Source organism: Haliotis rubra, unplaced genomic scaffold (genome assembly GCF_003918875.1).
Source record: "Haliotis rubra isolate DU_JTF1 unplaced genomic scaffold, ASM391887v1 Scf122, whole genome shotgun sequence".
In the NCBI taxonomy this organism is placed as follows: Eukaryota; Metazoa; Mollusca; class Gastropoda; order Lepetellida; family Haliotidae; genus Haliotis; species Haliotis rubra.
In genome coordinates, this window is record NW_025765137.1 from 671,887 (window position 1) to 698,353 (window position 26,467).

General features: G+C 40.7%; 1 protein-coding gene across 2 annotated transcripts; it reads left to right on the forward strand.

Moving 5' to 3' along the window:
- Nucleotides 1-303: 303 nt before the first annotated feature.
- Nucleotides 304-26,123, forward strand: LOC124265869. 2 transcript variants are annotated; one of them, XM_046700721.1, is made up of 6 exons: nt 304-794; nt 20,693-20,935; nt 21,525-21,642; nt 22,735-22,878; nt 23,903-24,183; nt 24,804-26,123. In XM_046700721.1, exons 1-6 carry the CDS (start codon nt 738-740, stop codon nt 25,029-25,031), a joined length of 1,071 nt encoding a protein of 356 aa, XP_046556677.1. In that variant the 5' UTR covers nt 304-737; the 3' UTR covers nt 25,032-26,123. The 2 variants fall into 2 exon arrangements, with proteins under 2 accessions (XP_046556677.1, XP_046556678.1); XM_046700722.1 differs by lacking the exon at nt 304-794 and adding an exon at nt 14,384-15,513.
- The last annotated feature ends 344 nt before the right edge of the window (nt 26,124-26,467 follow it).

Sequence of the window (26,467 nt, forward strand, 5' to 3'; positions counted from 1 at the left end):
ACATTGACACAAGATTTGATAAAGGGGAGGGTTGCGCGAGGGAGGGGGGTCACACATCAGCGATTATTTGGAGGGGTGATGAAAGACTGCCTACTCCACATTCAAGTTATGGCTCTTTAATGTGGTAGTATTATGAATGATTGGCCCGCGCAGAAGAATACCATACTGGTTAAATCCCTTTCATCGAATTCCCCATGTTGTATTTCAAACCCTTGTTCACTAACCCATAACCACTTTGCAAGTCCAACCTCGCCCATCTATACGCCAGTCGCTTGTTGCCTCGGTCTGAAAACCCGCAACAGGTGCAAGCGCGCGTGCCAGCTGTTTCAGCAGACGATACAAGTCGTCTGTTCGAGTGCCACCTGGTGGTTAAAGGGCTGCTTGTTGACAGCAGACGACATCGGCCAGAGACAGCAAATGTTTTTACAGGCAACGATCTCACAGAATCGCCACTTCGGCTTCGTGTATGCCAGGGAACAGTGTTCAGCTTTCTCTCTCGAAAGATTCGAGATTTTTTACATTTATTTGTTTGCTGGCTTAAATATACCGTGCGTGGAGAACTTGAATTGGATGTTTATAAACACTCAGGACATATTACAGTGAAACGTATTGATTTTCATCCTTGAAAATATGTTCGGTGGATATTAAATGACTCCAGGGGTGTGATTTATCTATTATCTTTTAGATAAATCATCAAAGAAACTGATTGCAAGATATTTTGGAAACGTTTAACAACGATGACCTTTCCAATAGCAAAGCAGCACAACAAACGAAAGTCATACCTGCCCTTAAAGGTAAGATATATTGATTAATATATTTAACCACACCAAAAACCTATGACTATAACAAACGTGGTTGAGATGTATGTGAGGTGACTCTCCAGTGTATTTACGAGAATAGTGTGGCTAATGATAATGCGTGGATTGCACGAAACGTTGGTTGTCATTTGAAACTCTTTTCTATTTTGCAGGCAAGATTATCAAATTCAATAAAACATTTTTTTTATGTTGGGATTGTATTTTCTCAAATCGTGATATGCAATATTTTAACCTTTTGGGGGGAGTGATAAAAATATTCTTTTTCTTTGAATTCATGTGTAATGGAAAGATGATGTCACGTGTGTGTTTATAAGTATACCTTGTTGGTGCTCATTTGATTTGTATCTTTCACTGTGTTTTTTTTCTGGAAGGGTGTCGATTGTCATCTGTGGCATGTTCCCATCGTGCAAATCTAGATCACTAGGCTACACATGGCCGGGTGTAGGTGAAAACACCATGAATATTTAATTTATTAACAGCACATTCATCCCGTTACGGAATTGTAGTGGGCAGCTGTTCCCACCAAAAAGCAGAACTCATTAGGTCGTTTCTAATGTGGGATTCACAATCAGAGCTGTTATGACGTTATTATTAATACCTTAATGTGATTGTTTGAGAAGAAATACAGACTGTTTGATAGTGTAGTCTGATGTAGTCACTTCGTGGTGTTGTGGAGTAATAGCTGTCAGGTGTCAAATCGTATAGTATTATTGTTACGCTTTAAGAGTGACGTGAGATGTGATTATGATGGTGTGAGTAGGGACGACTAGCTCATCTATGATCAATAGCCTGCTTCTGATATAACGTTCACTGCTGCACTGGTCGTATATAATTATATATGGTAGAATCTATTCTATATAACTTATCTCATAATGACAGCCAGTGATACTAAATCTCTTCTGGGAGCTGACAGGCAATTTCAAACACATACTACATTTACTCTAATGAGTATATTTCATTATATTTTATCTACAGGTCGATAAAAGCTGTCGATAAAAACACCTTCAGTCTGACTCGTAGATGAATCTTGTTTGAAGGAACTTGATCTTCAAAGATGCTTTAGAAGCGCGCTAAACTGCACACGCCTCTTCGTGACCTTTTCATATACGTTTTCTCTGCATCCGACATATGATCATGTCATCTCCGCCTATAAATGTATATATTATTACTTTGAAATATTTCCACCAAATGCGATTGAATTGGGTTTGTAGTTTTGTCGCGGGATGCACTCAAGAACATGACATGGTTGAGTACATCCGAGTGTGTTGAAATATGTAGGAGTGTTTATTATTGTAATGGACGTTGTCATGGTCGGATACATGCGTAGTATTATGTGTATGAAAATATGGCTTTGAAAATACTTTTTATCTAAATTGCGCACAACGTGTAACCTATTTCCGTACTGCCTTTTTCTTCTGGTGTGAAGCGAAAAAGCAAATACCAAATACCATAAATTTATGGAAATAGCATTTGCCATTCGATTTGGATCAGTTTTTGATACCGTGATATTTAGATTCTCGTTTTGTAATTGCCTCGTATAATCATCCATTCCTCAAAACTGAAAATTTCTCGTCAATACCTCTTTACAAAAGACATGGCATTTAAAATGATTTATGTATATACGTAAATATATAAAGATATAAAGAACCTTATGTCTAGTTTCATATCAACCGTATGGAAATGTCAAACCACGAGGTTATTTAAACGAACGCCGAGTTTGTTTCTCTTCACTGGTTTGTCTGGTCCGGACATCACCATCGGACAAGCCATCGTGAAAATAGATAGGAAATGGTTGGCTGCGGCGTAAAGCAACATTCACTCACTGTGCTACTTCTGCTATAATGAGCATGCGTACTTTATAACGAGGTCAGTTTCAAACAGTCATTTGTCGCAATGTCAGTGTTAGATGTTTTCAGAGTAAGGAATAATGTGTAGTGATGAGTGAGTGAGTTTAGTTTTACGCCGCATTTAGCAATATTCCAGCAATATCCCAGCGGGGGACACCAGAACTGGGCTGAACACATTGTACCCATGTGGGAAATCGAACCCGGGTGTTTGGCGTGACGAGCGAAAAGCTTTAACCAGTAGGCTGCCCCACCGCCCCCTGTGTTGTGATGATGATGACTGTGATTTTGTAAGAAATAAAGTAACTTGGACGAAATGATTGATAGTTTAGCACAGTAACGAATGTTACAACTGATATTTGTCTTCGATAGATAATCATCGGATCAAGGTCAGTTGAAATATGTCGGTACAATGGTCTGTCGTTGCTGTCTACTCGAAGTAAAGGTTTCTTTTATATTCATATGGTTTTATAACCAGAATCAGTGGTCCTTTGCGTCCCTTGAGTAGAATAAACACTTGATCCTAAACATCTCGTTTGTCTGTGGGGGCGGAGGGGCACGCCGAAGACCCGGGTTCGATTCCCCACATTGGTACAATGTGTGAAGCCCGTTTCAGGTGTCCCCCGCAGTGATATTGCTGGAATATTGCTAAAAGCGGCGTAAAACTCACTCAGCGCTGCACACTGTGACATTTTCAAAATCATTAATGTTGTAGAATAAATACTTATTTAAAGAATATAGGCTTTAGAAGAAAACGGGCAGTTTAAAGGGGTTAGTATCTGATGTGTTAGTGAGCTGGAGTTTAGGCCGCTTTCAACAATATTCCAGAAATTATCACTCACCAGAAATGGGCTTTTCCACTGTGTAGTCATGCTCGGATACGAACCTGGGTATTCTGCATTCAAAGTTAACACTTTAACCACTGGGCTACAGAACCACCCCCATAACCTTTCAGCATATAAATAACTATTTTTCACATTGATTCTGTTTACTTATTTATGTGTCTGAATACCTGACATATTTCTTAACAACACATTTCTAGATTTATGGAATGTGTCGTTGCGATAAGAGGTTCGGCCATTAATTATTTATTTCGGTATTCGTAGAACCCGAAGTATGGAGATAAGAAATCTAAAAACCAAGAGCTTGGTTAATGTCAGAACCCATGCCAAGATGATACGCATGTGCAGTGGCTTTTGCTGAAACATTCCAACAATGTGGTGGAAATGGGGAAACTGTCAGTCTATATGTGACATAGTTTAACGTTAACGGATTTAATATGAACAGGTGTAAAGCGAACCCCTCGCCTCGTAAACGTACCTGTACAACTGTACATTTAGCAATAAGTCACGCCCAATGGTATACTCTCTATGGCATTGAGTGTGATTGATATATAAATAATAAAATATTTAGTGTGTGTTTTGACGTCTTTGAAGCAATGTCAGTTAGTTTATAAAGATTGTTAAGTTACTTATATCATCGTATGATATTGTTTGATCGGCATTCTAGAAGTTGGTGATTCAATAATAAAGCATATATACAACTTTAGTAATAACAACCTCTTGTTCATCGTACAGAGCGACGTTTTGATGTAGAAAACATTTAGCTTGAAAACGGTGTAAGAATCTTCACCTTTAACTTAAAACCGGTGTAAGAATCTACACCTTTAACTTGAAAACGGTGTAAGAATCTACACCTTTAACTTGAAACCGGTGTAAGAATCTACACCTTTAACTTGAAAACGGTGTAAGAATCTACACCTTTAACTTGAAAACGGTGTAATAATCTACACCTTTAACTTAAAACCGGAGTAAGAATCTACACCTTTAACTTGAAAACGGTGTAAGAATCTACACCTTTAACTTAAAACCGGTGTAAGAATCTACACCTTTAACTTAAAACCGGTGTAAGAATCTACACCTTTAACTTAAAACCGGTGTAAGAATCTACACCTTTAACTTGAAAACGGTGTAAGAATCTACACCTTTAACTTGAAAACGTTATTATCCATTATGAAAAGTTTTTATCCATTAAGTTGTATGCTATATTATCGTATGATATGGTTCTAGTATTTAGATAATCGCATTTCTCTAGACACCTGTATCGGATGAGGAATTAGCTCAATGAAGTTGTATTTATTGATTAATATACTCATGGATCCTGTACCAGGTATGCCAAATAGGGATGATATACATCTGGAAGGCCAAACATGCCCCTCACAACTGCCCTAAACACAACGCCGCTCACAGCCCTTTCAATTTCTGAACAAATATTTCTTGTTTTGACAGATATTCCAGATAGTCAAGAAAGGCACGACGTCTTTCCGTTTTCGTGGACTGTTCTTGTCATGTTCTTGGTTAAGCTATACAAATAAACCAAAATAAGGTATATTTATATGGAAATGTTAAGTGTCAACTGAAGTATAACACTTTGTTTCAACAGAGTATCTGAAATTGTTCATGTATAAAAATACATGAGTACATGTCTTGTTCCGTATAGTGTCCCCTCCACCATGGTAAACGCTCATTCGGGCCATATTCCAAGCCATTACAGCTAAATGCAGACTTTCTTAAAACAAATATAACGCTAGCTCTTCAATTAGCATGCGAATGGTGGACCTCAGAATCACACCTCACATAACGTCTTGTCAACAGAAGGCCCCGTCCACGTCATGGTTGGAGGCCCGTTCAGTTTGCAGACGTGGATCACGGATATAATGTCACCTTGGCATTGAGACGTCAGCGCCGTTGTCGGCGTGGTGACAGTTTTACTGTAAGAGAAAAACAAACATGTAGAGAAATGACAAACTTTCATTCACGCATTCCCTTGTGGGTCTTTGTTTAACTTCGATGCGGTTTTGAGCTTGGGCTATTTGGTTATGTTTGAGTAAGTCCTTAAGGTCCCTTGGAAGCACGACCGGCAACTTGGCTGAGTGTTTGCTATGAGCTAATGGGTTTCTTGGAAACCCACTAACAGGTTGAGAATTTTTCCGTCGGCTAGCATTGTCTTGTATTGTATATATAGTATATATTGCACGTAATCAGTTGTTCAACGTTGTTTTGATGTTATGCGTTGTATAAGATCAATTTGCAAGGCTCTGATTTGGGCCACAGTCCCCATTGACTGTCACTGAATACGTGGCGTCCAAATTACAACAAATTGCAGTTTTCAAATTTACGCTCGAGATCATGATTGGGATGGTGGTGATGACAATGATGATGATAAATGATAAAGTGGAGGAGGTGGAGATTGATGGTGGTTTTAAAGCTTCTGTGAATGATTATACTGATGGTGATGATGATGATGATGGTGGTGGTGGATGAGAATGATAATGTGGAGGTGGTTGGGAATGATGGTGGTGTTAAAAGCTGCTACTGATGTTGCTGCTGCTGCTAATGGTGGTGATGATGTTGACGGTGATATGTGAGATGAATACACAATGAGTTAATTTGGGTCACATATATAGTGTGGTGTCGTTGATGTCGGTCTGTAATGTGATAATGCTGATGTGTACCAAACTTGACGCTGAAGTGCTTGGAGCACTGTGGTATTATATATATTAATGGATCAGTGTGCAATCAAATTACCTTATCATCTCCAAGGGGAGTATACAACACAAGCTGCCAATGATGGCCCGGGCGGTTGACAGTCACATTTCCATCTCTTATGACATAGCTTTAGGGTTTGGGTGAGTGAGTGAGTTTAGTTTTACGCCGCAAAATCACGGCGGGGAACACCAGAAATGGGCTTCACACATTGTACCCATGTGGGAAATCGAACCCGAATCTTCGGCGTGCCGAGCGAACACATTAACCACTAGGCTATCCCTCCGCCCCCTTAGAGTTTGGATTTCGGGTATTACAAATATGTACATTATTGTTACTGATACACTTCCCAACGTAATCATGTTTATTCGCTGAACTATCATAAACGTGTCACAAAATGCAATTCCAAAGACCAGTTTCCTTGCAGTATGATACGGTTTACTTTCTGGTGTTTTATGGCAAGGTACATCTGAAAATCAATTTAAGAAATCCACGAATAGAAACATACTTGAAATGGAATTTATACCATTTTCGGAGAAATTACTCAGCGTTTTTCTTGTCTCGGTGAAGCTTTACGCCGTGTTTCGAGCAAGTATTCACATCCGTGTTAAATTGCAACAAACGCAACACGATACACAGGGATCAGAGGAAAGCGAGGGAGCTCGTTCAAAAGGTCCATGTCCTTTTTATTGCTCCACATCGTGAGTGATTCCCAAATTAGAATGCGTAGTATACTTTTAGTGAAGTGTGATTAAAAAGGCACGTGGCCTTTTTTGCTTAATCAGTTTGCGTCAGTACATCGTACTTTTATATCGACCACATTTTCATCTTAAGTTTGATATATTTTAGTGCAGAGTTCCCAAACCATGTGTTTCTTAAAACAAGAAATTTTACCTTCCGCCCAGCTCTTACAGTAATTCTAGACCTAAACCTCGAGTTTTTCCTGGTTTACTTTAGGAATCCCACTGCTGGCTGGAGATACGTTAATGTTTAAATATGCCTGTTCTTCTTTGTTTCTATCAATTTAATTTTTCAAATTATAAATGTTCAGTGACGTCAGTTAGTGTTTGTGAACCTCTGAAATTTCTCAACTGTGTTACTGAAATGTGAGTCAGAACGATCTGATGACGGTTTAAGCAGAGTGTCTGCGTCATGGTGAATGGAGGCACCCACACAGAACTTGCGCCCACTTACGTGTGAAGTGGAGTAGGCTTTAACGTGGCGTTCAAGGTTATTGTACTTATACAGCGACGTCAATGTATGTGGATGAGTGGGTATGTGGGTGCTTGTACTTGTCCGACTTATGCCGGTTTTGTTGTGTTAGTCTACTCCGGATCAATCGGAACTACAGAAAGTGAATGAGTTGGTTTTACGCCGCTTTTTAGCAGTAGTCACCAATATCACGGCGGAGGACACCAGACATGGGCTTTACACATTGTACCCATGTTGGGATTTGAACACGTGACAATGCTTAATCACTCGTCTACCATACTGTCCCGAAAGGTGACCAACACTATGTATTACCGTATATTGATATGACGTGGTCTGGATACACTCACCTTTGAGTTTTCGCGAACACCTGCTTCTATCACTGTTTGATAGTTCTGTCATCGTATATCATGATGTCAAACACTGGATTGTCTGGTCCAGATTGTTTACAGGCCATCTTCTCACAGCTGTAATACTGCTGAGTGTGGCGTTAAACGTACAAACAGACACATGTTCATTATATAGTCGGAATTGTACAATTGGTCCTGCTTTCAGCAAAGATTTCTTATGGATGTGGAAAGGGTTTTGGCGCTTTTATTTAAAGTTTTTATTGTTTTGCGGTGAGATCATTGTAACAAACACCTGTAACTGCTAATAATCAGAGTCACTCCCACATTGTAACCATCCAAGCCTGGCCTGATCCGTTGTCCCCAGGGTGTCCATAGGGGTGAAAAACAAATTCGTTGATGACAGAAAATACAATTTCTTTGTATTGAGGGCCTCGTCTTAATACGGTCCACCATCCATAACGATGTTGCTACAGGATGGGCCTTTACAGTACATGGTCAATCTCTAAACGAAAATACCATGTCTCTTCATTTCGATATTGTGATTTCACGGCCACACAGCGATTTCCTTTGGTTACACATTGTAGAGGAACAAGCCATATTATAAACATTCTCGTGTCTGAATAATTCCGTTTATACTATCGCCTTATCGGCAAGCCATAAAACTGATCTTCAAAGGAGCTCAGACAAAATACACCCCCGAACAGTATATCATGTTCATTATATCCAAATCTGTACAAATTGCATCCAAGAGGTGTTGAATGAAGCTGTCGTGGGCAAATAGGCTGATGTTTCCAGTTGGCCTCCGTTGTGGTTGGAAACTGGCCCCGGGTCATGGTTGTATCTCTGTAATAGCCTCTCTAGTCTCCCTCCACATATACCCTCTCGCTTGACCAAACAACCCAGCCCTGGAACCGTCCACCTGTGACGACCACAGAGGTGAAGGGGTCAGTGTATAGGGGCTAGGATCAATTAGGGATCTGGTCAGAGCTGGAAAGGGACCAAGACGACAGGATGGCACAGAGAACAATCTACTGGAAACTGATTGCGGCTTCTCAACGGGTATGTTGTGTAGTGATTGATGTGTTAACACTGTACCAATGATTTAGCAAAGCAGTTTGGTATTTTAACTTTATTGTTGTCACTAATTTTTAATACGTGGGTGAGTTAATTTAACTTCGCATCCGCGTTATAAAGAGTATTTCATAAGTTTCAGGACAAGTCGTCCATATGCTTTATTGACCGGGGTTGTAATGTACATGTAGCTGATTCTTATATAGTATTACTCATTAAGGTGATTTTGATTCACTTTTATAGACAGGTCGCGATACTAGAAATATAACTTATGAGGTCGCAAGACACACTTTCTTTGTCAACTAATATCGTTCCATCATTGCTAGATTGCCCATATTTGGGATTACACTTTCTGTACGATGGCATTGTGTATTCATGTATGCAGCCTATTAACATATGAATTATTCCTAGAGGCACGCGTCGCTTTTGTAAACATCTGCTGATGTCAACGCTCTGTCCTGCGTAAGTTAGTAAATCAATGCTGCTTTGTCAGCTCGGTCGCGATTTGTCTGCATGTATCAGCGAGCCTGAACCACTGTGGTTCATTGCATGATCAACGATTCACGTCGAGGCATGTGGCAAACAGAATCCTGTTGCACGCTGTAACAAACTAAAACTTACACACATTAACATGGACCTCGGACCTGCGCACAAGGTTTGTCCCGGATTTCACACCGAAACAGTGGTTGCTGACTTATCATTTTGTAAGCATCACAAATTCGGCAATATTTGAAATAACAACGTTTTGCTCTACAATATTACCTGTTAAGCGTGCAATGATGTGGCATCGAAGATCTGGGGAAACTGTTAAAAACAATAACCTTGGCATATATCCTTGATTTATTCTTACTTCCCATACTTAACTGAAGACATCGGTGGTTCAGTCGGTCAAGCGCCGCGGGATGGTGGGATAGCCGAGTGGTTCGATTCCCCACATGCCTATAATTGTTAGTATTATAATAATATTATACTGACATTTGTATAGCGCCAATATCCAGCTCATTTGCTCAAATGCGCTTTGACTTTCCCTCGATCACTGGATGTCAAACTCAAACGGCACATCGTATTAACAATCTCAACCTCCTGGGGACCATACAAATCTTGCAGCCATTAGGCGCACCGAGTTCATGTGGCTTTCCCATCCTTACAAGGTACCCATTCACAGCTCGGTGAACTGGGACACATAGTCGCATTACTTTTACAATGACATTGTGTGAAGCCCATTTCTGGTGTCCCCAGCCATGATATTGCTGGCATATTGCTAAAAGCGGCGTAAAAACTAAACTCACGGACTCTAAGGCGCACTCAACTGTTCCTTGGGCACGCTAGAACCCTATGGTTGAGAGGTCGACTTCCGGTTGGCCCCGATTATGTTTCCGGGTTTGTCGTCACCCCCTTGATTGTGAGTTTCACCGACGTCGTTAACATCTGAGCCACGCACCACTGAGGGCTGCCATCCCACATGCCGTCATATAACTGTAATACTGATCTTTGAAGGGCATTCAGAAGTGGAATGCATAAGAAAAGCAAGATTTATGGATGTCAATTTCTTTATTGTGAATAACACGACGTTTCGGAGTGTATGCTTGCTCCTTCAGACTTACACACACGGCCTCAAACCCAACTCCCTCACTCCCGATAAACTATGTGCAGATAAAGTGAGTGAATGCTCTTGAACACCTCAGAAATATTTAACCAATGTCACGGCATTCTGTAAATGATCGACTCTGGGCCAGGAAGCGCGGTGGCACTAGGACCCTCAACCATCTGGTCAAGAGGACAAGCCAACAACAATCAAGTCAGCCGCTCCATCATCTTTAATCGACTGTTACGATAAACAAGGATCTGCAACCCAATAGTCGCCACAAGGCACTTGGAGATTAAGCCGACATCTTAATCAGTGACACCAACTGATTGTGCATGGTGGAGGGATCATGTTCTGTCATGAAGATAATCATACAGAATTGAACATTTTACTTGCATTGATTAAATGCATCGAAGATTTGCTCCTAACGGTTAGCTCGATATGCTCCTAAAGGTTAGCATGGGATTCAAGTATGTCTCATCTTTGCCAACGTTTTCAACGTATTTGTGTTACAATATATGAATTACCTTACTGCACTAAAACAATATTGGGTACCCAGTACGCCGTTGGAGGGATTACATTAAGGTCAGCTGATCAGTTGGTATGACGTATTGCTGGTCATGCTTTCAGCCACTGGTTTGTGCGTTCCAGGTTCGATATTACTGGAATATTGCTTCACCCACCTAACATGAGCGACGTGAATGTTTTACCGACGCTGATGTAGATTCGTATGAACAAATATACCATTGGGGATTTTAGACCAATATCCAGTTCTCATTCTGATGGGGGTTGGTTGGCCGATTTCGTGTCATCGGTTCGGTGGATTGGTTTTGATTTGTTCATCCAGTCACCGGTTTATCTGATCCACATTGGATGTGGTTTGGTTCTGATTTGTTCATCCAGTCACCAGTTTATCTGATCTTGGATGTGGATGCCTTCATCCAGTCTGATCCATATTCGCTTGTCTACAAAAAATACCCCTAATATCATTGTGTCATTAAACAACATGCACTCACTCTTGCAGAACTGTCAGATTAGACGGATGCGGGGAGACAAAGGCCCTTGATGGTGCCCCATGTGTGGTCTCAGACATAATCGCTTATAAAGAGCGGTCTCAGACACAATCGCTTATAAACACAAATGGTGACCCCCCTCCGTCTTACATAATCACTCTTAAACCGTGAACGTGGGCGAGCGTAGGGATGGGAACAAAAGCTCGACTCCCAGTTGTGTGGGTGTATTATATAAGTCAGCTTCCATAATCCCCATCCATACACTTTTACCTCACCCCCTTCCCTGATGTAATTCACAAGTTCCATTGTATTGGACTAAACCTCCTCGTAGGTCGGGACAAGCGGAGTTTTAATAGTGTGTAAATTGTTTTCGCATATCAAAGCAGTGGCCACGATTCTCAAGTGATAACTCTCCACCACCACTCCTGAGATGTGAGCGCGCACGTATTTGTGTCTGTGTGTGTCTGTTTGTCTGCCCTGATTGACCGAATGCCGGTCTACACCAATTTCTTGCTATTAAAGGACGGTGGGGTAGCCTAGTGGTTAAAGCCTCTGCCTGTCACGCCGAAGACCCGGGTTCGATTCCCCACATGGGTACAATGAGTGAAGCCCATTTCTGGTGTCCCTGTCGTGATATTGCTGGAATATAGCTAAAAGCAGCGTAAGCCTAAACTCACACACTCACTCTTGCTGTTAACCACTATGTCACAATGTGTGCCTGTACGACTGAATGCCGAGATCGTTACCATCAACCAACGGTATGCCTTGACATTATATGACTGCGGCATAAAATAACATTTACTTCCATTTGAAGCCCTGACACAGCTGTCACGCCAAAACAAATGTCTTCATTTGCGACCAATATCTCTTGCAGCTGGCTGATCTAGTCAGTTGTAAGAACTGATCTGTATGCCTGACTTCTGGCAGTATCTCCCACAGTTGCTATCTAGAGATGTAAATCCGATCCACTGATGATTGAAACCAAAGACATGAGTCATCCGGCGTTCAGATCCTCTCGTATAACGTTTGAATATATCTGAAATTATCAGATTGCAGTGTTATTATGATCTATCCATGGATGCAAAACCAACTCAATCATTCATGCTTGTATGTTTTTATTCTTTTGACCTACTGTGCGCATTGGCTCTAGATTTATGTGAACTACATTTAAGTAAGTCACTACATGTGACCCGCATCCGATCAATTTGAATACGCCTTCATCAAATCTGTAACGACACCTGACACTCGTCATGTGAACCATAATGAGGACGGAGTCGTTGTCGTGTGTTACCGGAACGGCAATGTTGTTTGCTTGCTCCATAGGGAGGTCTACAGTGGCTCAGTGGCTAGAGTGAGTGAGTGAGTGACTTTAGTTTTAAGCCAAACTCAGCAATATTCCAGCTATATGGCGGCGGTCTGTAGATAATCGAGTCTGGACCAGTCAATCCAGCGATCAACAGCATGAGCATCGATCTGCGCAATTGGGAACCGATGACATGTGTCAACCAAGCCAGCGAGCCTGACCACCCGATCCTGTAAGTCGCTTCTTACGACAAGCATGGGTTACTGAAGATTCAATCTAACCCGGACCTTCAAGGGTCTCAGTGGCTAGAGTGTCCGTCTAAAGAGCGAAGGTCGTTAATTCCATCCCCGGCTGCATTATACCACAGTAAGTTAGACCACGGTACTTGTTGTTACCCTGCCTGGGGAGGGTGTGTGTGTGTGTGTGTCAAAACAAGGGCTGGTCGGAACTTTACGGATCCGTATACTGCGTTTTAGTAGGGGAGACCATGTTGAACGTCAGCTATGTAACACAATGGGTTGGCATTATTAAACCGGTTTAACGATCTTCTAGTGAGGGAGTATGGTTTTACGCCGCTTTTAGATATATTCCAGCAATATCAAGGCGGGGGACACCAGAAATGGGCTTCACATATTGTACTCATGTGGGGATCGAACCCGCGTCACAGGAGTGATGAGCGAACGCTTTAACCACTCGACTACCTCACTGCCCCTAACAATCTTCTAACTAGGTAAAAGTTGAAAGGTTGGTTGATGAGCTTTTTCAGTGTTAGCGTGTAACTTGATGTGTATAATAAATCACCGAACACTATTTTCCTGAAATATGAAGTAAAATGTATTTTTCTCCTGACTTGCATATTGGCAGTTCAGTTTCTAATATTTTAAGCATAACCACGAACCATTTCTAAATTATTCACTGTCTGTGGGTGCACTCTTTCGGCAAGCACTTGTTCAGACTTTATTTTTATTCATCGGTTTCAGGCTCCCTCTAGACGTGGCAGAGCAAGCAGATAGGAGATTTAATGTCCAGGAGACATTCTCCACAATCAATATACTGCCATACCAAATTGGGATTCATTCCCTCATTTTGTTAAAAGACAAATTGGATCCCGCGTAGGGTTTGGCAGGACTGTAGTTTTGGATATTTTCGGGCTCATCGTTTTAGATTTACATTCAATCATTGTCCTCCTAAATCCTCCCAATCCAATTTTCCAGGGGTTTCGCTGGGTCTCATTTCAATTGCCCGTTCGGTCCTCAGACCACGACTGGGCCTCCCACGGACTGGGTTCTTTGTGCACTCTGCATTGGCTGACTGCATCGGTAATTCGTCAACTGCTTTGTCGATCCTTGTAGCTCCGAGTCTACAGAACCAGCATGTTTCTTGTTTCATGTGCCGTGTTCTTGCGAATTTCGTAATTTCTTTTTGGATATGACGGATCGATACATGGACAAGAGAGCAAGATAATTGGGTCTATTACCCCTTATCCCCAGGGTAAAACAGGTTTTATATCGAGGGGGTTGCACGCAACCACTCACAGCAGAGACAAGCCGACCTGCTACCACAAAGGTGGTCTTCAGCGTATATAAGTATTCCTTCGAGAGTGACCATGTCATTGCAGTGCTTTTGGACGCGTAGAATGTCTGATCTTTAATGGACCTGTGTTTGGAGAAATGTCAGAATATATACGTGTTTTTCACAATGTATCTGCTTTGTGGTCTTCATAATGGCAGAATAATGCAGATTATTGGGCCACTACAGGCAGCTCTTTACGGATTTACACACGTAAGTTGGTTGTAAAGAACACTCTGTTGCTATAACAACCACCTTCTGGACATGTAAGCGAGACTGGATCCACAATCTCTCAGGCCTGACTGCCAATATGTACCTGAAACTCGTGAAACCTCGGCATCTAGTTTGAATTATCCATTAAGGAATGTCGCCAAGGGTTCATTTCCACTCGTGGCATGGATACTTACAAATGGGAGACAAAAAATTGAATCTGTGATCTTCATTTGAATCGTCACCACAGGATTATCGCCCTTTAATATTGAATCATTATCGCCTTCAGTGGAATATTGTATAAACGAAAGTGACACCCTCATCAAAGTCAGCGGGGGCATTTATAGTACGGACACACGACTGGAGCCAAAAAACAACGCTTGTGGTTATTCCACGATTCTATTACTGTAGGCGACTCATTCGATCAACATCACTCCTTCATCTGAGCAATTGTCGACAAACCTTGTCTTTTATTCATGCGTCTTGGTGTATTGGGCAACGTTGTCTTTGATCGTGACCGATGAAACAGTTTTGTCTCTACAACAGGCACCTGCCATATTGAGAGAGCTCATCGAGTGTTTTTGAGATTTAATCAAGACTGTGTCTCTTAGAAAAGGATTCGTCCTTGAACTATGAAGGTTTAGAGACGAAAGATCACAGATCGTTAATCTTCTGTTAAATTAACAAGAACTGTGAAACGTATTGGACTAAACGATCGACATGATTCAACCAAAGACGTTGGCATCTCATGCTTTTGATAATAACTCTTGCAGTAGAAGCTGCCCTGTCCTATTCACCAAGCCATTATATGGATGGTTTCTAATGGCGATGAATATTTCTATACTTTAGAGACTGTTGTGTCAGTGACTTGTGTGAAAAAGGGACAAATTCTGTGATATTGTACTGTGACAACATACCGCGTGATATTTGTGCAACGACATCGTTTTCACCTCATACGTCATGGGGACGAAACACATCAACCACAACACACATCTGGTAGGTGTTTTTAATTGATAACCAATATGTCAGATTTGTGATAATAGCTTCGCTTGCTGCCATCCTTAGAAATGTTATTGAATTATTTCATTTTTTCCATAGAACGCCCTGTTTGTTATAGTTGTCGATTTTCCCTCTTTGTTGACTAATGTCCTTTCGTGGTTTGAGGGGCGAGTTTATGGATTTATTATAGATGTTAAGTGCGAAATAGTTTTTAAAAATCCTCCAAGCTCGAAAAGAGTTACCAAGATTCAGAACTCATACTACATATCCCCTAATACGTAATGTATTAGATAGATAAATGATTCCTGACGTTTACAGCAACGATTTCTTTTCGATAGGTGTACAGTGTAATGGGCGTATTTAGAAAATAACCAATAGCACTGCTGATAATATTATCAATACACCTCTACATCACCCTTATTTATTATTACCTTGAAGATTATTATTTTCCACTCCCTGGGAAGTATACATACAGGGCATGTCTGTAAGTCACTAAACGGTTAACAGTGACATTACCATCTCATCCTACCGGGTTCCCATTCACTGCAGGACTGAAGCCTTGGAAACTCTCAGGACAGCAAACAAATAAACAAACACAGCAGAGAAGCCTATACCACTCAGCCCCTTCTCCTAAGTAAATTGGAGATTTGTACTTTGTACTGGAGATTTTAATCAAGGTTGTGGGGTAACCTAGTGGTTATTGCGTTCGCTCGCCACACCGTAAACCCGGGTTCGACTCCCAGCATAAGTACAATGTGTAAGCCCATTTTCTGTCTTCCCTGCCGTGATTTGCTGGAATATTGCTAAAGGCGACGTGAAATTAACTCACTCACTTACTAATGCAATTTCTGTTTCGTAACAGTACATAGGCAGCACGTAAGACGTGATACGATATCGGCATAAAATGTCTAGGGGATGACGCCCTTAACTCAAATTGCTTTATTGTGAAGTTAAACAATATTATTCTCTTTTTCTTCTATTTTATGTAAAAAAAACAACTTTTTTAGCTTACGTAATTAGATCCGGTATACATTGTAAGAAGATACAAACTGGTTCATGCACGACATGTCCATATCTGTGTTAATGTGTTGTTAATAATACTTTTGATGCTGTGTCGGCTATAGATTAATTATCATCAAGTCGAGATGAAGCCGCGGGGAATACATTAAATCAAAATAGAATATCAGTAACATATGGATATCAGAATCGTGAATTTCCCTGACGTAGGTAACACGCATAAAAATGATCGGATTCAGTGTGTCAAAGATCTAAACATTTGGGTGTTAAAGTAATTGGAAAACATTTAGGCAAGGAAATTATTTATATAAGGCCGAAACATATTTCTGTAACCTGCTAATTCCTAAACCAACGCGGCAGTGAGTCTGGTTAAATGCTACTGTGGGCATAATTTCAGTTATACCGCGTTGTGTCAGCTTGATTTGGATGGAAAAGGTATCATTCTTATCAATATTGTGAAAGCCACAACACATCCAAAATTACAATCGAGGCGACGCTGAGATTCCTATCCGTTAGTCCCAAGTCCCGTAACTCTATGCACGGCGCCCTGGTCGACAAAGCCATTATGCCTGTTTAAATCTGTATCTTCAATTTGTCAACCAATAAAAACCAATATCTAAATGCTGCCGCGTTGTCGACTTTGCTTGGTAAAAAGCACACACAATAAATTCTATTTTACCTAAAAATTATCAGTGACATTTTTACATGGACATATTAAAGGAAGTCATTTCTTTAGTTAGAGCATATGTATTGGTTTCATGGGTTAAAATATATTAAAGGCCAGTGTTGACGTCAGTACTCTATATCAGAACCAATAAACTGAGAACATACCTCCAACAGACAGTGACAATGAGGATTAGATAATACTCTAAAGATTACTTAGGCATACGTAGCAAGCAAACTGTTTGAATTCAGCTGGAAGGGATGATGGATGACACAATTATACCTGTGTAATTAGTTTGTAACCAAACCAAGTTTTTACTCGGTAATATCGATTATTCGCAACATATTGCGTGCTACCAGCATCAGATGAAATGTACACGATTCTGACACATTTCATATGCCGTGTACAGTCTATAGTTAGAAGCAGCCTCTATTGTCAGCCTGCTCTGTCGAGTTGTTCCACCAAGCATCTATTCAGCACTACATCACGTTCACGTATTGATGCTCGTTTGCGTTGCTCACAACTTAACGAAGGGTATCATGCTGTCACTGTTCATTTGGAAATTAAACACTCCGATCTTGTATCAACCCGACAATTATTTCGATCAGCCAAACGGAAAGACAATAGCGCCATCGTTGCTTAAGATTCTGACGAGAGCGGACACGTGCGTCGTATACACGTAAGAGCTGTTATCGTCAGACTGGGCTCATTGGCATGCCATCATTTTCGTAATAGTGCCCCTTTAACATTCGCAGACAGACTGACGTATTATTAAAGACTAGTAATTTATTGGCATAATTAAAAGGTTCCATGTCGACAATTAACGAGACACGTGTCGGACCACCGTGTAAAAGTGATGTAACGTTTTAATTTGAAACTGACACGATGTCAAAATGTCAGACGTAGCGACTTGGCTTTGTAGACCGTAACAACCGCTTTCTCAAATCATAGCAACTGGTTTGGAACCAAGAGTGTATCCAGTACTTTATTGTTATTGCTTGACTTCATCTCCCTGTAGAAGCGTGCACGCCATGTAAGAGCAAGGTTCATAGTGAGCATTTTACGGAAGTACTTTTAAACACAACGTACAGAATGACACGAGGAAAACGAGCATATTAAACGTAAAAGGAACCTGTGAGATTCAATTGGATACACGACGATTATTCGGTGCTGACTGGATCAAAGACGGTGTTCTTTTTCATGACTGATTAAGATCCTCGTGTCTGTTATAGGAATCTGCCTTTGTTATGCTTAGACCCGAACTGGCAATACGTATTATCATTGACAGAGTTTTAACGTAGTTTTAACTGTGGAACTGGTGTGTTGATTAAAGCAAAACAAATATACCTTTTCATTTTTATATCTAGTTGAATACTTAATTATTCAGTATTTCAACCTTAATCTGAAATATATTATTTTATACTATTTAGTACAGAAAAAGTCCTTGAATGCTTACAAGCTCAAATAAGGTACCCTTTAAGTGGGGTTACCACGTCTACCAATAAATGACAAGTACAGTATGCGAGGGTCACATACAGATTAACTGTGGTAATATGAAAGATTCGGGTGGTCTTTAACTTCTGAAGTGTTCCGTTGAAGGGTCAGATGTTTTTCGGAGTCAGCTGAAAGTCAGCGTGTCTCAATGTCCTCTGATATAATTTAAAAACATAACAGATCGTCCAAGATATTTTATGGATTAAACTTCTTTTTTAATTTAATCCATAAAAATATCTTGGACATCAATGTACAACTTCTAAATGCCACTGAAAGACATAACAGATTGTATCTGTTCACTGTGTCACACTTCGATTTTAGACGGGATTACAAGCAAATCAAAGAAACTAAAGCTATTTTAAGCAATCATTTGGCTGTATCCGAGTTATATATTAAGATAATGATGTCAGTCCGTCATCAGATCCCTCATAGCGTAGCCTAGTATTGATTTAGCAGTTCGTTTCTGTCATACGTCATTACATTAAGGCATAATAGTTTACTGAGGAATAGAAACACGATCAGCCATGAATTATTTAGACAATTAAATCACGAAAGACAGAACAAATGATCCTACTTTGTAGACATAAGCATTGATGTGGGAAATGAAAAAATGGCTGCAATTATCTCAGAGAAACGGAAATAAGCGTGGCCTCTGTTCAGTTGGTTATGATAATGAGCGAGAATGAACTCAAAGGGAGTTGCTTTTATCGCGAAGCTATTATAACATGTAGCCTTCGGTTACGTGTTAATTAGCGCATGCAAAACAATTTGTGAAAAATGGAGACGGTTCGCAGCTTCTCGAAAACTTCAAAAATGTCTATGAAAGCTTTATGCACTGAGGTCTAATTATCTGTGATCGGAACCACAATGAACAGCTGTGATTTCTGGCTAGGTTGTGTCTGATCCGTGTAACATCAGGCACTTATATGTAATATTACTTTAAAAGTAATGGTCTTCGTAACAATGAATTATACCATGAGTGCATATAGGTTTCTGCAGCTTTTAGCATTGTGTACCCGATATGACCCATTTAATCGGCTTCACACATTGTAACCAGTTGGTAACCCGAGTCCAGTGCCTCCTTTCACAAAGCACTTAGGTGATCGCACGTCACTAAGGTAATATCAGTGCAGTGTTAAAAAATGGGATTTGAGGTTAACCTTCGTAAAGGTTGCTTCGTGAAAGGAGACTCAGCTCTTAATATAACGATCGAACGCCTTAGACAAATCACTTTATTTACAATTACCCCGTATTTTTATGGGTGATTATGATTGATGATGACCCAATGGCGTTTCGTTCTTTTATTATTCATATCAATGTTGATTTGAACTTGACATACGAATACGTTTTCAAGTAACCTCATTACCCCTAACTCACCCCCCAAAAAAAAACAACAAAAAAAACCCCATTAAAATAAAAAAAACCAGTGTAATAAATGTTCAACGAAATATTGCCATACCTTCTCGTTTTTTTCAGTACATATTTTGTTGGATATCGATATACCAACATATCGGATCGAGCCCACCTGTGACCGGGTGTAAAAACCTTAGAGTCAACTTTGTGTGCAGACTCTTTCAGTGTTGTCACAACCCCTAGTGTACAGTACACAACCCTGTGCACCTTAAAGAACCCACGAATCCGTTGGTATATGACAAGGTGGTGGCCACATGAATACGTACAAACACCTAGTTGCAGGTACAGCAACTTGCAGTAAATTTGGGCAAAGTACTGTGACTATGTGTCCCAGTCCACCCAGCTGTGAATGGGTACCTCGTAAGGATGAGAAAGCCGCAAGGTGCGCCTAGTGGCTGCACGAATTGTATGCTCCCCGGAGACTTGAGATTGATAATACGATGTACCGTTGAGATTGACATCCAATGATCGAGGGGAAAAATACCAGCGCCTTGAGCATGTACTAGTTGCGTGGATATGTGCTCTATATAAATATCATATAATAATATAATAATAGTATCGATCATCAATATTGTTTCTATTTTTCAGTTTGCTGACGACGATGATGATTACGGCGTCTACGCCATCTCCGCTGTGTCGTTCCCTTCTCACATAAGAAAGCTTCTCCCAGCTTCCGAAAACCACATGTTGGAATACATGGCGCTCGAACGCGCCCGACGTCGGCTCCGTAACGTTATCATTGCTCTCGCAGTCTTCGCCATATGCGCAACGTTGCTGTCCGTATCCCTCGTCTTCGGCTTCCAGCGGAGAGAAGACGACGTACCTACACAGGTATGGAAAGACGCCCCTATTTGTACCACCAGCGATCTAAACGCTAAAGTGGTCTTTAAGATAGACTTACGACTGTCGTAGCGTTAGGGGTGCTTTGTACAACGGCACCCAATAGTGAGTGAGTTTGTGAGTGTTTCATTTCTCGGCGTCTTTAAGGCATTTGAACTCGATGTTTTAGGATCGTCTGGAAAAAAACAACACTTCCTATCGTGCATACATGTGAAAAACACGTATTATTCAAATATTTAGTTGTGACTAACACTATAATTCTTTTACAGAGTATTTGTGCCTTGATATGCTTCAGATGACAGCGTTTATGCACAGAATTTTACCAAATACAGTTTATCATAGAACCCCCGGAACCTGGATTCTGTACCTTTCCACATATCCTTAACGTCTTTGCTTAAATATCATATTGCATAATGTGTACGATGCTAACACGTCAGGTAAGCGAACATGACCTGTGCAAATAACATAAAAGGCAGTTTACAATACATGTACACATCAGAAAATCACATTTGGGCTCTATTTTAATGCGGCCAAAGATATCTGCTCACATAATTATGTTGTCTTCTCTCATCATTTTCAGACCCCTTCCCAGCCAAAGCTAACTTGGGAGACATCTAAACTCCAGACAGTGATTACTCGCCTCAACTCCTCACAGGATCATTCTAGTCATGCAGCGAAACCCCCTTCCTATGTCGTGGGTAAGTAAAGCAGAAATAGCCGCTTTCAGTAAAAATCCATACTCCATTCAGACCGGAATTGTCTGTTGTTTAGCGCCCCAGTCAGCAATATCCAAGCAAGGGCAAGGTGTCCTGTACATACACGATGCTGATCCAGACGAATTCAGCCCACGTCGCCGTTTAGTGATGATGGTGCGGTGGGGTAGCCTAGTGGTTAAAGCGTTCGCTCGTCACGCCGAAGACCCGGGTTAGATTCCCACATGGGTTCAATATGTGAAACCCATTACTGGTGTCCCCCGCCATGATATTGCTTGAATATTGCTAAAAGCGGCGTAAAACTATACCTACTCATACTACTCGCATAGTGATGCACGATGAACAAAGACAGTCTGGAGCTACTACAATCATTAGGTACAGGGGTCTTATTGTGGCGTGGTATCTCGGTACCCACCCCTAACACACGTCACGGTCACACATTTCCTCACCAACTCTACCCCTCCAAACACCCACGGTCACAAGATATACACCATCCGAACGAAACGTCACTACATGGACAAGGCTGGGATTTATATATAACTATAGAATTGATCAAATCTAAACCGACAGTACATCGTAATAATGAGTCGGGCTCTAGATATATAACGAGATATCTCAGGCAAGGTTTAATTCGGAAATATGATTATAATAACATTTATCAATTTCTGTAAATTTACAAATGAAAATCTTGGTTATATATACTTTCAAATTGTTTATTCCTACAATGTAAGGATCCTATTGAAATGAACAGGGGTATATCCAGTTTTTAATGCTGTTAGATGTTAATTACATACCTGTACGATACCCGATATGATACATTTATCTTGGAATATGAGAGTTATATATTAATTACGTTAAACAGAGGAATTGTTAATGTAATTCGTAAAGTTATGTTTTCTTCATGTTACAGTATCAGTTTATCATTATATCATGTTGAACACGGGTTTTGTACAATGGTTTCTGGTGGGACCAAATAAAGTATCCTTAAATTTAACAAGAGACAGGAATTCATGTAGGCACTTAAGACAAACGACGTCACATGAACCCCTCTATAACATACCCTGTCCTTACTTTCAGCCAATATTCCTGCTTATATAGTCAAGAGCCGTACCCGGTGCGTCAAGAAATGTTGGGCGTACTCAGCATTCCGGTTTCGAGCCTCCTGCCACGACGGTTACTGCATCTGCAACGCTGACAACTACGACTCGCTCACCTGTCTACGTAAGTATACCTGGTTATTACCTATCTATGGATCTTCAGTATTTAGCAGGTATTATCATGTACCAATGAATGTTCAGTATTTAGCAGGTATTATCATGTACCAATGAATGTTCAGTATTATCATGTATTTAGCAGGTAATGAATGTTCAGTATTTAGCAGGTATACCTGGTTATCATGTACCAATGAATGTTCAGTATTTAGCAGGTATTATCATGTACCAATGAATGTTCAGTATTTAGCAGGTATTATCATGTACCAATGAATGTTCAGTATTTAGCAGGTATTATCATGTACCAATGAATGTTCAGTATTTAGCAGGTATTATCATGTACCAATGAATGTTCAGTATTTAGCAGGAGTTATCACAGGTCGTAACTTTACGTACTCTTTGTGGATCGGAATCCTGATGTTGTTGGTGTCGTCCTGTGCCGGAAATCAGTCAGTATGGGTTCGAATCCCGGTTTGATCTGGTAGTGGTCTGTCAGCACTATTCGTGGGTTTCACCGAATGGTAAAACTCTGTGCATAAGTTCGGGATTTTCTCCCACATTATGCAGAAACGCCATGAACTGGAATACCGTTGACAGCAGCGTTAAAACAAATCCATTTACCCAACTTTAATAAAACTGACTGAAATGACGTACGTTTAGAAACTGGGCCCAAGTTCACAAACTGATCACACCTCTATGACTACCTGTACTACATGTTAACTATAAAAATAGGTATTTGTTGAGTTCTTTGTTCAACGACTCCGTCCTCGCTCCGATATAATTGATTATAATAATTAGGACATACATGAGAAATGAATTGAAATAGCATGCAGCATGCAGCCATATTTACACTCTTAATGACAGCAATCACTACAAATTGGCCTATTCATGACGATGGCAGATTTGAAGAGCCTTTCATACAACCTGCTTCACTGTAGCGTGAGACATTGAATATTTCATGACCAACGGTAAATACCCACAATATTACTTCCTGATTTTCATTCAATTATTAACGAGCAATTATCTCTTTACAGCGGCTGTCGATACATGCAATATTCGGAAGAACGGGAAGTCGAAAGCAGTTGCTGTTTTGAAAGGCACACAACAAAAGGTGTTCGGTTGTCAGTCGGACGTCGACACGGAAAGTGCCGATCTTCATGTATTAAGCATCTTCGGCAATCATCGTTCCCTTTCGACGACAGTGGAAGTTAGCCGAAATTCATCCAAGCCAGCTGTCCTGGCTCTAGTCAATTATCACCCGGTCACGTGGAAAATTAGGATAAAGCCAAATGTTAATCTTCAAAAAGTAATTTTGGTGAGTATATTTATCAGTTATGGTTTACAACTCAAAGCAATCAAAATTGACGAAAAATCACGACTTTTAGTATGCGTCGGCTGTTGGGGGTGAATGAGTATGATTTTATGCCGCGTTTTATCAATATAGAAACATTCCTGCATTATCACGGCGGGGGACACCAGATAAGGACTTCACACATTATACAAGTATTTGGCATTGACCCTTGTCTTTACATGACGAGCAAACGCCTTAACCACTAGGCTACCCCACCTCGGGAAATTTGAAAAACATGTTTTATTGGCAACGGAATAATGACACACTGGATTTAAAAATCGAGCCAATACATCAGAAACATTTACCTTCTTCGCCCTTGAGGAGCCGGTTAGAATTAGTCTTCAGCAACCCTTGCTTATAAGAGGCCACTGGCGGGATAGGTTTATCTGGCATGCTGACTATCCCAACTGCGTAGGTCGATGCTCATGATGTTGATCACTGGAGTGTCTGGTCCAGACTCGGAATATTTACAGACCGCCGCCATATAGCTGGAATAGTGCTGAGTTTGGCGTTAAACTACAAACAAAGTTACCCTTTTCAACCTAACTAAAAACGTTCACTTACTCTTGCCTTTGTTTCTGCAGGTATCGTACAACCATTTAGTACATACGTCGGTCCTCTTTGATTTCTTGAGGAACACGAGTACCCCCAAGTCCTCCGCCTCTACTCTCAGACAGGGTACGGTGAAGACAGGTACGGGGGACACACACCCCTACTCATCAACAATATTCAAAGGGAGTTCGGGAAATTCAAGTCCTTCTCGGGAACATCCCATGCGGACGAGTGGTTTCTCGACCTATCCTGAACAATAACAGTGCATCAGTGAAGCCAAGTTGACGTGCATGTGTGACGGTGTGAAAGTGCGACACAGATTTGTTGTGTTGAAAAGTCCGTGTGGACCTGTAGGAGACGGACCTATGTACACGCGCTAGGGCTGTGTCAAAGGCATAGCCTTTCATATGATAAATCAGTTGTGGATGTCGTGATGATTCTTTGAAGAGAGAAGATTCCTATTATCTGGGCTGAATTGACGTTAACGAGATGTACGTGTATCAGCGAATCTTTTTTCGTTTTTGCTTTGATGTATTCTTGAGCAGGATTTGGCGCCCGAAGCTACCGCTCTCAGACTGTTTATTGATGAACTTTCAGGGTAATGAATCGGACTAAGGTCTGATAACCATACACTATATACGATAACTTTAGCATCTAGTCTGAACTTTCATGCACAGGAAAGAACGTACAATGAACCTTTTCAACCCGTCTGAATGAACTCATAAGGACTAAGACGTGTTTTAGATGTGTAATGGCATTAACTGTCTCCTCCTCCTGTTCGTCCCGGACGAGAGTCTTCAGAAAGATCTGTTTACAGATCTTAACAATGTGCTTATGTGATCGGAATATGACCTGTAATGTAAAATATGTTGGATATCAACTTGTGGTTAGAATAATGTGGTTGTACTCAGATTGTTTTTCTGGTTTTCATATTGACAGTGCATCAGATTCTCTGATCATTCAGTCTGTTTATTCTCTTTGGGGATCCGAACAGGGTATACCCCCAGACATGTGGAAATTTTGTTGAATTTGTGGAAAAAGAAAATGACCAATTCGTCAGTATGGCTGTATAGTTTTTAAACCAAACCTTTGCCTTTCGGATATATTCATGTGAATTGACGTGAGGTATTCAAACTACCCGAAGGATTATCGGAGTAGTCTTTGATTGCAAAGTTTGGTTGACACTGTTTATTTGGAAAGGTAAACAAACAGTATCATACAGACCCAAAACAATTACACAGCTGTAGCAACAATTTTTAAAAAAACTATCCAACTAGTTTGTCAATTATAACCAGCATGGTTGAATGATTGCTTGAAATGGAGTAAAATATCGATAAAATAGCAACAATGTTTCATTTAAACACCAGCCGACCTGTTTTCCGCCGGACTGGTAACAGCTTCAACGAACGTGTTTTGCAATGTTATTTATAGCTAAAAACATTTTTCCGCATGACCATTTTTAGGTCGTTGTACATACATGAATATAACTACTCATGTTATTGATGAAGTCTGTTATTGGAAGCCTCGGTGGCTGAGCGGTCTAGGCGTCTGACTTTGTGTGCTGGCGATTAGGTGCCTGCATGACTCTTAGGGTGTGGGTTCGAATCCCGGATGGGACTCAACCTAAAAAAAAGTACTAGAATCTGTACTTTGCAAAGTAAGTGTATTCCCAAATATAACATATGTTGCAAGTCTG